This window comes from Myotis davidii, unplaced genomic scaffold (genome assembly GCF_000327345.1).
Source record: "Myotis davidii unplaced genomic scaffold, ASM32734v1 scaffold362, whole genome shotgun sequence".
NCBI lineage: Eukaryota > Metazoa > Chordata > Mammalia > Chiroptera > Vespertilionidae > Myotis > Myotis davidii.
This window is the reverse complement of record NW_006297152.1, coordinates 2,083,983-2,096,715: the sequence shown is the minus strand read 5'-3', so window position 1 is coordinate 2,096,715 and position 12,733 is coordinate 2,083,983. Positions and strand designations below refer to the sequence as shown.

The window sequence follows — 12,733 nt, the reverse complement described above, 5'->3', positions numbered from 1 at the left end:
TAATGAATTTTAAGTGTCTTTATTTTTCTGGATCTTAGGAATGTCGCCAAAAGTAGCAGCTTTCTCATTTTTTAGCCTTTGAGATATCAAGTATGCTTTAATTTGGAAACTTTAGAAACAGATTATTCTCTTCAGTATCATTCTGATCATTTGTATATCTGCTGCTAAGATGCTGTGCCCACGTGTGAAATTCTTTAGTTGCTAACTCACCATTAAGGAACACTGTTGTGTAATTGGAATCGTGTTGGCTTCTTGTTCCAAATCATAGTGTCTGCAAAGTTATAATCAGCTGTGAAAGCCAAAGTTCATTAGCCCGATTGGATTTTGCACATTCGAAAATAAGAAAAAAGAGAAAAAAGAAGGAAATTAAATGGAGAGGGAAAAGCATCATATATAATTTGCCAATCTTTTTGGAGACTGTGTGAATGGCTCAAAAGAACACACTGTGTGTGGCTGACTGTTCTTTGTATCTGAGATTTAATTGGGTTTTGTGAGCTAATAGTCTTCTGGCACATCTAGTTTGCTTGTTTGTTTAGTTTGGCCTGAGACTAATAATGATCAATTATGTACAGTTATACTGTAATCTGTTTATTAACCAATACCTTTAACTTTTGTAAATGTAGGAAATTTTCCCCAATAAATTTCAGTTCCTGCAACTTTTTTAAAATATAGATTTTTATTGACTTCAGAGAGGAAAGGAGAGAGAGATAGAAACATCCATGATGAGAGAGTATCATTGATTAATCCGCTGCCTCCTGCAAGCCCCACACTGGATATTGAGCCCAAAACCCGGGTATGTGCCCTGACTGGGAACTGAACTGTGACCTCCTGGTTCATAGGTTGGCACTCAATCACTGAGCCATGCCAGCTGCACCTTTTAAAATGCTTTCTTGTTAGCCCTTCATTATGAATAATATGTGATAATTAATGTAGAACATGCTTCACAAATTTTATAGCATATGTCAGTTTCTAAATGAATTTATTCCTTTTTTATCTCACAAGCAGTGGGCATTTGAAATCCCTATGCTACATTATTTCAGTTGTGATGATGAAAATATAAAGAATATTAAGAGAAAGTCAGTACTTTAATCTATGATTTATAAAGAGCAAACATTTTCAAATAGAGTTGTTTTATAAAACCGCTGCAGTTAAAAGAAACTAAGGGATCATATCAGAGTAAAACTATTTTTCTGGTACGAAACCAATAAACTAAAAACTAAATATTCCTTGGGATGAAATGTATTATACTTGACAAGTTACCCTCAAATGGAAAAAAAAAACTATATTGTAGGAATATATAAATTCCTTATTGTGCTTGAGAAAATAAAAGGTACACACACATATGGGGGGGGGGCGCAAAAGTAGGTTTAAAGAAGATAAAAAATATGAAAAAATAATAATAGGATAAACTGTGTTTCCCGTACTCACAACTATAAACTTAATTTTGTATATGTAGCTTAAACATCTGTATTTCTCTCATTGTTTTCAGTTCTGGCTTATATAAAACCTGCTAAACTATTTGCTATAAAAATGATATAGTTCTATTTATATATTTTACAAACATTCTTCAAAGTGGTGTTTGACAGAGATGATAAAGTTAAAGCCTGAACAAAAATTGACTGAGTTCCCAGGTAACTGTCCTGCCTGTTGATTCTTCACAAACCATTGAATTAAGTAGATTTTCATTGTTTCCAAGAACTTTCCCCGCACAGCATGTATATAGAAGCAAGGTCACGGGCTTTATATCATGTTTAGATCTCAGACAGGCTACTTGGGTGACTTTGAATAAGGTACTTAAACTTTTTGGGCCACAGTTGACTCATCTCTAAAACAGGTGTAGCAGCATCTATCATAACGGCAGTGGTGAATCTTTAATCAAGTGATGTATGAACAGTGCCTGTCAAACAGAAGCTGCTCATTAAATGGGAACCTTACCTATGTGTGTCTGTATTCTGTACCATGATGGATATACCTCAAGATCTTTGCCAAGCCCAGAATTAAGAATATAAACTGGCCCAGCCAGCATGGCTCAGAGGTTGAACTTTGATCTAAGAACCAGGAGGTCATGGGGTTTTTTTGTGTGTTTTTTTAAAAAAAAATTTTTTAATTGATTTCAGAGAGGAAGGGAGAGGGAGAGAGAGATAGAAACATCAATGATGAGCGAGAACCATTAAACAGCTGCCTCTTGCACGCCCCCTACTGGGGATCAAGCCCACAACACAGGCAGGTACCCTTGACCAGAATTGAACCCTGACCTCCTGGTTCATAGGTCAATGTTCAACCACTGAGCCATGCTGGCGGGGCCAGGAGATCATGGTTTGATTCCTGGTCAGGGCACATGCCTGGGTTGCAGGCTCGATCCCCAGTGTGGGACATAAAGGAGACAACGATCAATGATTCTCTTATCATTTATGTTTCTATCTCTCCCTCTCTCTTCCTCTCTGAAATCAATAAAAATATATTTTTTAAAAAAAGAGAATATAGGCAGGTCTGCATAAGCAATACCAGCCTGGGCAGTAAATAAATATTGTTTGAATGAATAAATATAGGCTTCCTCTTAAATTATATGACCATTGAAACTTGTGTTCAAGTAATTCCTGTGTGTGTGTGTGTGTGTGTGTGTGTGTGTATGCATGTGAGTGCACCTCACACCCAGATAAAACTTCCAGTTTTCACTGACATTTTCTCTCTCCCTTGATAACTCTTCCTTGTACCTACTTTTTACTGAAAAAAACGTATCTTATCAGAACCAAAGCTTCTTGATAAGTGATGATAAAAAGCAACGAAACTGCTGGGGTAGGATGCTGGAGACTCCCTCAGGCTCAGTCTTTAGCTAAATCGCTCATTCCCTCACCATTTGAATAGAGCAGGTTACTAATCCACACCAGCAACACACACATTTGCTTGCTGTGGACTGTCAGAGCTGCTTGAAACTGGACACGGCATATAAACTCTTCTCATGCAGAGACACTCGACTGCCAACCCCTTATGAGGACACTTCTCAAGTTTGAGGCCAAGGCAAACTTTCATCTTCAATTCACATGCGGGCATAAATTTCGCTCTGTAGAGGCTATGCTGTCTCTGACAGCTTACTGCTTCTGCTGCTGCGTTTTTCCTCAGAGATCCTGGCCGGCCCGCTCTGGGGAAGCTGGATTCCTGAATTCCATTCATCTTCAGAAAGCCTCTGGTCTGCCAGTGCTCACTCTGTGACAGCAGCCTGGGTCCGTTTTTGGCGTCAGGCTTCTGGCTTACTCAACCTTCCCAGATTCCTTTCCCCTGAACGTCGCCTGAGTGCTTGCACCCTGGCAGTATTTCGTGCAACCTAACATACGGTGACTTCTACTGGGAGACATGTGGTATGTGGGAAATGCGGAGCCTTTGGAGTCAGACCAAACTGGGTGTTCCGATGCTTGCTTGCCGCCTCTTGGCTGCGTTTACTTGGGCATGTAGGTTAACCTTTCCAAATTTTACCTTCCCCGTTTGTCAGGGGAAACAATGCTACCTGTCTTACAGATCAGGGTGAGGATTAACTAAAACGATATCATTTAAGGGCATCTAAGAGACACTCAATAAACTGAAGCAGCTAATGGGATAATGACAATAATTTTGTCATTGTTCACGGTACCTTCTGCTCTTAACTATAGATGTAAACCCTTGGAAAACAATGACTTGTTTTCTTTACCTTGTATCCTCCAGAGATACTGACCACAATGCCTGGCACCTAAATTACGCAGTAACGTTTTTGTGAATGATTTTTTAAATGTCATTGACTTATCGGCAGAAACTGGTGAAGAATTTAATGTGTTAGGAGGAAGGGATAGCAAGGGCCAGGATACAGCCTGGAGGCAGAGCTCCTGACCATGGAGAATCTGCACAGAGTGTCTGCCTGGCCAGGGAGTGGGGCTACCAGTTCTGCTCATGCACCACTAACTTTCATCTGGAGGGAATATGACCTCTGGGATCTCTAGGACCTAGTTGATTCAGTCATCACAAGAAAATGTATTGCTATACTGTCACCCTCATTCAATGTATCAATTCAATAGGCACATTCTATGTTGTCTGTGCATTTATTCAGCATATGTCAATGATGATAATAATGAGCTTTTAAAATTTGTTTTCAAACAATTCTATAAGGTGCTAAACATTAGATGCTAATTAAAAGGAGGAAAAGCACATATCCAGAAGTATTGGAACTTCTTAATTTGATATTTCATCATCATGATGAGTGTCTAGGTACAAGTTAAAAGTTTTTATCTTTTCAAAAAAATTTTAGAAGCTTTAAAATATCATGGCCCAAATTTGTCCACCTTTAATGCTTCCTGTAATCTCTTTCCATCCAATTTCTTCATTAATTCAACACATTTATTGAGCATCTACTGTGACAGGTACTGTTTTAGGAAAGAGGGGTGTCACAGTACACAATACAAAACAACAACAACAAAAATACAAGGAAGTTTTGAGTGCTTCATATATTCCAGATGTTTCCTAGATATGCCATGGCCTTCCATCTTCAGCCTTTTTATAAGTTATCCTTCTACTGAGAATGCCCAGTCTTTCCACTCTACTGATAAAATCTTATCTGTCCTTTAATTCACCCCAAGACTCATTGTCCCCATGAGTTAATCCTTATCCTGTTTAGTTCAGCCTTTAATGATAACCTTCTGTGGACTCATTAATTTTACAAATATTTATTGTTTCCCTTCCATGTTCTAAATGTGGGGGTCAAAAATGATGAGACATAAAAGGTCGCTGCTTCCACAACACCAGTATTCATTGGGAAGGCAGACATTAACCAGAAAATTCTCAGTAATTTAGACCAGTATACCTTCTTGTATTTTTCTATATTTGTAATTTTTCTTCCTTTCTCCAAATAAATACTGTAACTTCCTCTTTGGGCTCATTTTTAATTTTTCTGTTGTAATTTAACATTTGCTTGTGGGTTATTTCCAAACTCACTGTTCTAAATATGTTCCTTTTGGGGAGAAGATCACATTTTACATGTTTTCTTTTCTTGTTCTCTGCCCTTATTGCCGAAGATTTAAATGTTCTGGAACAACACTCAGGAGGCTGGTGAATGGCACAAGTGAGGAATGACACGTGTCATATGTAGGGACAGGCAGTGGGGATTTAAGGGTTAATGCTAGGGTAACTGGCAGAGAGGATTTGGAATCTCAGTGGATTTCAGGGTTGAATGAAAGAGGAAATTAGATAGAAACACTACTTAAGAATGCTTCTAATTATGAAAAACCAGGAAGATTCAAATATGACATATTGCTTTTGGGGCGGCATCAAGTTGTACCATGTATCATGCTGGAAGTTTCCAATTTAGCGACGGATATAGTGCTGGGTTTGGCCTCTTTGGTTTATATCACACAGCATTATAAATCATAGCATATTGGTGGTTTTTGCAGTAATTCGGAAAAAAAAAATCTGGTTAATGGTTTTATAGTATTAATATGCCACCTAGTGGTTCAACTTGCACATTCTCATTGCCTATGATTTGGGTGTCACTGAATTGTGTAAATATTAATTTTAATGTATAAAAATGTCCTGTTTCCTAGAAACACCTGCCAAGGTCCAATTATGGTAAATGCACTAACTATTGATAATGATACTGCTGAAGTTTTGTGCTCATGAATTCATGCTAAAGGAATCGATAGTCTTTATCAATATAAATCTCCCCTTTAATCTTTTATAGGTTAAAACTTTTGAGGTGTTTGGAAAGGAAATAGCTTGTTTTTATTTAACCTGGTACTTCTCTGTAATAAGAGTTGGTGCGTCTTGTGCTGCTGTGTTGAAGGAGAAACCAACTGAAAATTTGGTGATTTGATCTCCAGAAAGGGAGATAATTTTTCCTTTAAAATTTTTTTTTAAATTGCAGTTGATACAGTATTTTTGGTGTCTATGTGGCTTCTTCTTAGTATCCTTAGTTCTAGGAGTTCCCTTCAGCTAGTCTTCAGATGTTTCTCCAGGTTGATTGTTCTATAAATTAAGTTGTAATTCTGATGTGGTCCTGGGAGGAGGCATGTACAATGTTTACCTACTCAGCCATTTGACCAGAAGCACAGGCGGGGAGGTTATTAAAAGAAGGTGTAGTAAGGCCCTTGCTGGGTAACTCATTTGTTTAGAACAGGGGTCCTCAAACTACAGCCCGCGGGCCACATGCAAACACAAATAATTGTATTTGTTCCCGTTTTGTTTTTTTACTTCAAAATAAGATATGTGCAGTGTGCATAGGAATTTGTTCATAGTTTTTTTAAAAACTATAGTCCGGCCCTCCAACGGTCTGAGGGACAGTGAACTGGCCCCATTTTAAAAGTTTGAGGACCCCTGGTTTAGAACGTCGTCCCAATATGAAAAGGTTGTGGAGTTCAATCCCTGGGGTCCCCAGTCAGAGCACATATAAGAACCAATCAATGGCCCAGCCCATGTGGATCAGTGATTGAGAATCAACTTATGAACCAGGTGGTCCTAGTTCAATTCCCAGTCAGGGCACATGCCTAGGTTGTGGGCTTGATCCCCAGTAGGGGGCGTGTAGGAGTCAGCTGATCATTGCCTTTCTCATTAATGTTTCTATCTCTTCCTCTCTCTTCCCCCTCTGAAATCAATAAAAATATATTTTAAAAAAGAGAATCAACCAATGAATGCATATGTAAGTGAAACAACAAATCGATATTTCTCTCTTTCTTCCTCTATCTCCCTCTTTCTCCCTTCCTCTCTCTCTCTCTCAAATCAATTATTTTTTAAAGTGTTAACAGAAGACGTGCTAGGACATTCTTTCTCCCTTCCTCTCTCTCTCTCAAATCAATTGTTTTTTAAAGTGTTAACAGAAGATGTGCTAGGACACATTTGACCTCAGAATTGATTTGCCAACTTTTACCAAATAATAAGCCCACTATTGGCTATACTTAGTGATCTTGTTTCTAGTAAACTTTATAGCTTCACATCTAATTTAAAGCTCCTGATTGTCCTCACATATGTTCAGCTTGAAAATAACAACAAATAGACACTAGTTATGGAATGTTGCCTATGTGCTAGGCACTGTGCAAAGTACTTTTTATAAATGATCCTTAATCCCTACAAAAGTCAAGACTAGTATTATTATTCCCATTTTAAAGAAGAGGAAACAGACTCAAGAATTTCAGCTAATTCCCCTTGATCTCATGTAGCCAAAAAGTGTTGCTCCTGGAGGCCCATGGTCAGGTCTCCTTCACAGGCCGGAAGCCTCTTCTGTTGCAATAGAATGAATTGTGTTTCCCTTGCTCATGGGTAAATAGGGTCACCAAATATCTTCTTGAAAAGACTCAGTAACATTTGAGCCCATTTTTCCCAGAAGACAATTATCCAGACAGGCTGGGCAGTAGGTTTACAGATGTTCATATGGAAAAAATACAATAGTAAATAAATAATAAAAATACAAGAATAAGCTCTGTTTCATATACTCACAACTGTAAACCTACCTTTGCTCACCCCTGCATATATAAACTTAAAAATCATAAAGCAAATAAAGGTGTCACATTCCTGAGATAAACGCCTTTCCACAGTACAACTGCTTGTTGTTTCAAGTTGCTATTAGAGAACAGAGGAGCCTGCCCATCGGGCCTGACATAAAGTCGTAGAATATTCCTTGCATGTTACCACCGCCTAGGTCACACATCTCTCTTCTCCAGGCATTGAACCCGGCTTGTCCAGAGAAATTGGATGTGGGATGGGAAAGTCCCTCCGTGAGCACCTCTCCAAGGCCAACCGGGCCACACCAGCTCTGAGAGGGAGGGGGCCATGGGATCCTAAACTGCTCAGACTCGCCATGTATTGCTCCCCATGGTAGAGGGCTTAACGACCTGTGGATAATACCTCAATGTTGCTTAGAGATCCTGGGATAGAGATTAACGGGGATTGTAGGCTATCCCTGTGTCTTATCTCTGTGTCCTGAAACTTCTATCTCAGGGTCATTAAAATGAAATCCTATAGTCCCATCCTGGGGAATGGGCCTTCCTGATGGTGACAGGGATCTAAAAAGGCAGCAGAGCCAAGACTGCAACCCACGCCTCTTTTCCGAGGCCCATTCCCATCGCTCTGCAACAACTTCTTCAGCCAAATCCCAACTTTTCCAGAAGTTTCTAAGGAGGTTAACTTCATACCCGAGAAACATATGATAATCGTAATAGCAGTTCTTAGAGTTTGCAGTCACCATTCATTTGAGTGTATGCAGAGAATGTTCTAAATAAAACATAGCCATCATCAATAAAAACTCAAAGCCCAGCGTTTTCTAGATAAAGGACAGCCATGTTTTATAACTGTATCTATTTAACTGAGGAAGCAGGGCAATTCGCCAGCAATGCCTTTTCTTCTCATTAGGCTTAGGGGAAGTCTGGTACTTCCCTGGCTCTTCATTTCCATTTGTCCACTAACTAAAGAACCCAAATTCTAGATTTAGTAATTGCTGTTTCTTCCCTCTTATCCTCTTCCCAATGGAGGACAGAGTGAAGCTAAATTTACCGTGTTAATACCGAGTACTTTATTCCCAATTTTTAAAAATTGTTTTATTGCTTAAAGTATTACAAAGAGTATTATATATGTCTCCTTTTCCCCCCTCTTTTTCTTTTTTGTTTTTCTCCTCCCCTTGACCTTCCCCTGGCTTTATTCCCAATTTTATCAGCACAAAATCTGGAACATTCCCAGGATAGTTTTTTCTCTGGTAGGAGAGGGGAGAATGTTTGAATATGAGCTTAACAAGAATGTAACGGTGAGATGTTGAATTTAAATATATACATATATGACTCAGAGATTTCTTTCTCTATTTTAAAAATAATTCTATAATAAGGTTAATTGGATTTTTGTTTTGAGCAATCAAGTGTTTAAATGAGTTCAGGGCAACACTAATGATACCCCTTTTGCCTCTATTTGCAGGTGATAAAGAATGCCATCCTTGAAAGCATTGAATACAGAAGACAGAATCCATCTCGTTGCTCTGTTTCCCTCAGTAACGTTGAGGCAAGAAGATTCTTCAACAAGGAGTTTCTAAGCAAACCCCCAGCATAGTTTGTGTACTGGAAAGGGCCAGCAATTTCTGATGCTGAGGCAGTTTGAAATCCCATGACAACTGGATCAATAGCACAGCACAGACGTTAGTACTAATTATAAGAGGCTGATTGATTCTCAAATTTGCAGTTATTTATATAAAGCTGCATGAGAATAATACCCTTATAAGTTTGTTAGGTTAACAGATGATGTTGATTATGTAAAAATATACTCAGCTACATTTTCTATCAGTATGAATCTCCTGATGCAAATGTAGGGACATAGACTATATTTTCAGACATTCCTCGCCAGCTATGTTATGTGTCCTATTTTTATAATGTGGTTTCTGTTTAGAATATTTAACATGTCGATCTCAATAAGTTAGACTTTGCATTGTGTGTGAACGTTATTCACTGACTGGATTCATGCCACAAGACAACACTATTTTTATTTATATATGCATTTACACATTTATGAAATAAATACATTTGTTTGCAAATTAGCATGAGGTAACTGAGTGTTATTATTTTTCATGAGATATTGCACTGTTGCTACGAAAGATCTCAGATTCATGGCTTTCAAACATAAAAGTTGTTCATCCTAAATTCAAATGTGAAACCTCTCATTTTAAATCAGTTATTTTTCTTGTGTATCAATTGTTGAACGAATGGTACTAATATATATATATATTCAGCAAGTAGAAAAAATGTAACCACTTCTAGCTAAATCCGTTACTTTGCTGACATTATCCTGGACTGTGTGTCGGACAGAAAGCACCAGAGGAACATCCAGAAGAGCGGCAAGGGCTGAGTATGCAGGGCTTGTCTTAGGGACCCTCTGCATTGCAACAATAAGGGCCTCCTCCTCCTTCCTTTGACTCGTCTTTCTTTAAGCTAGCTAATCATTTGTCTTTTTTTTTTTCTTTCACCTTTCATTCACATGTCCACCCATGAGGAAAGACTAAACACAAAAATAAAGAATGAGGGAACACTTGAAAGCTCAATTCTTTCATTGGTTGATTTAGGCACAGGACAAATGAGTGCTTACAACTGTTCATCAGGCACGTTGCAGGATCTGGGAATACAACAGCGGACAAACCTGACCAAAGCGCCTCTCTTCAAGGACCTGGCGTTCTAGTGGAGGTGACGGACCATAAGCAAGTTTCTGACTGTTAGAAGTGCTAAGGAGGAAATTAAAGATGGGCAGGGAGGAGGTGGGAAGTGTTGGGGTGTATAATTTTAAATGAGGTCCTGGGGAAGTTCATAATGAGAGGGTGACGTCAGAGTAAAGATGTGAAGAGGCAGGAGGGGCAGGACCTGCAGATGCTCAAGGGAACTGCATCCCTGGCGGGAGGAAGCGCAAAAGCAAACGCTGGGGGGTGGAGCACCATGCATGTTCCAGGAACGGAGAAGAGACCAATGTGCCCTGAGCAGAGAGGGTGATGATTCTTTGCGAGTTAATTATATGAGCGAAGAGTTGGAAAGAATGTATTAAATTCATGACATGCTTTGAGCAGAAAAAAAAAAGGATTCTAGCCTCAACCTGTTATCATGGTATAATCTTAAGTATGAGGAGACAGCGAATGAATAAATCCAGTAGATTTCTTTTATGTCACTATCATGGGCTCTTGGGGGAAAGCAGGCATCTGCCGATGTCCACGGCTGTACCTACACAATGGACCCCATCACCGGAAGCCAGATATCTCAGGACTCACAGCCTCGCTTGGTGGGACGGTGGGAAATGCAGCTCGAGACAACGAGGAGCCCGGGCTCGTGGAGGGTTCTGGAACCCGTTAAGCAGTAAGTTCAGATGGGGCCGGTTGTAGCCCCTTGCTGCTGCTGCCTCCTGATTTTCGGGGTGGGCCCCTCCACACTGGACTCCATGCAGGTCTTTGGAGCCTGGCCCAGCTCCCCCCGCCAGGCCTGGTGAAGAAGTGGGAACCCCACACGTGCCTGCAAGCCTAGCTCAGGGGGACAGGAACTGGAACAGGGCGCCAGTCCCGAGAGGCCGGGTCTCAGAAGCAGGGTCCGGGAACACGAGGCACTTGCCTCATCGCAAACCCTCACCTACACAGGCGCACGTCCCCCTGAAGCAGAGCTGATGGATGCCGGGGCAGGACCAGGCAGGTTGGAGGGGAGGATTCTAGAAAGAGACACTCGGAACCCACAGGCAGCAAGTCCAAATGGTTCTGACTGTCCTTCACGTGCAGCTTCTGCCCCTGAGTGTGTTCGGGGAATGAACCTCCCTCCACAGTGCAGACGATGCAGGAGGCTGGGGACAGACCCCAGCTTCACAGGCCGGGAGGGCCCCGCCCACACGGTGCAGGGGGGACAAGGGGACCTGTACGTGCGGACTGCGCATGCGCCGGCCCACTCACGTCAGCGTCACCTACCGGAAGCCGGCTTGGGTCGGGTCGGGGCAGGCGGGGCTTGGGAGCAGGAAATGAGATACATACACGGCATCTATTCACCTGCCCCCAAGCCCTGAACTACACACATGCGCAAACGCCCTCTGGACGCGGCGGGAGCAAGGCCGGGCGGCCCGCAGGTCCCATCTAATGACAGACAGACACCCAGGAGCCCTGGCTGCTGGAGAGGCCGAGCACCCGCAGGCACGTGGCCACCTGGGAACCGACTGTGGCCGGTTTGTAGCTGCCACCGCAGTGCTTTTCCGGTTGGGCTGCCTTTGGACTGGAGACTCCGCAGGTTGCTCAGGCCCGGGAGGCCCAGGCGGGCCCCTGGCGACGGAAGGGGTGAGTTTTGCGCTCGCGGGCCCAGGGTGGCAAGGCATCTGGAACCCGGACGGACATGGTCAGGCACAGGAGAGCTCTTGGGGGTCACGAGCTGGGGAGGGGCCCGGAGGGCGGCAGTGTGCATTCTGATGTCACCGTGAGAAACGTGGTGGCTGGAGAAGCCAGGACGCCTCCGGACAGTGTGACTGTCGCCAGTTTACCCCCGAGTGTGATGTCAGGGATTGGGAGGGGAGGGAGGGAAGGGAGCATGGGGATCCTCCCAGTTGGAGAACATGCAGGCGGCTGGGCTTGGGGGGGCGGGGTCCCCAGCTCGACGGCCTGGAAGGCCCTGGCTGTCCAAAGCCGGCTGAAGACGTGCATATTGCGCTTGCAGGGGTAGCCTCGTTCAGGCAGGCAGGGGTCACTGACCGAGGGGTGCAGTCAGTGGTGCAGGATTCGGGGACACAGGCCTCTGCTCGCCTCTGAGCTCTGAACAACACAGATGTGCACATTCGCCCAGAAGGCGGAGCTGGAGGCAGGCTGGTGGGTGGGGCGTCATCAAAGAAGAGGCACCTGGGAGCCTGGTGTTTGGAAAACGGAGAGGTCCCTTAGGCTGTGAGTACTCTTGGGACTGATGATGGCATTTTGTAGCTGCTGCCTCAGGGTGATTTTAGGGGATGGGCCCCTCCTTCCTGGAGACTAAGGAAGTGAGAATTGTGTGTGCAGGAGCTGGGCAGTTAGAGGTCGCCAGGGACCTGGGACTAGACAAGAGTCCGGCAGGCTCCGTCAAAGGATGAGTCCAGAAATACCCCCAGGGCAACATTCCCACTGACTGCAGAGTTCCAGGTTACTGGGCCCCTTGCTAGGAGAGTCAGGGAGACAGTATTTTCATCTAAAAGACACCCGAGTGTGCTGGTTGCTGGCAGAACCGGGGACACCAACACCATCAGGCAACAGGTCCAAATGAGAGTGACTGTCGCC

At 42.7% G+C, this 12,733-nt stretch overlaps 1 protein-coding gene across 2 annotated transcripts in view; it reads left to right on the top strand.

Moving 5' to 3' along the window:
• Positions 1-9,517, top strand: part of PLA2G4A (phospholipase A2 group IVA) — a 127,397-nt gene extending 117,880 nt beyond the window's left edge. For both annotated transcript variants that reach the window (XM_006772938.2, XM_006772937.2), the window contains one exon: positions 8,911-9,517. In XM_006772938.2, coding sequence (XP_006773001.1) covers positions 8,911-9,042 — 132 coding nt within the window. In that variant the 3' untranslated portion in view covers positions 9,043-9,517. The remainder of the gene's footprint in view (positions 1-8,910) is intronic.
• The last annotated feature ends 3,216 nt before the right edge of the window (positions 9,518-12,733 follow it).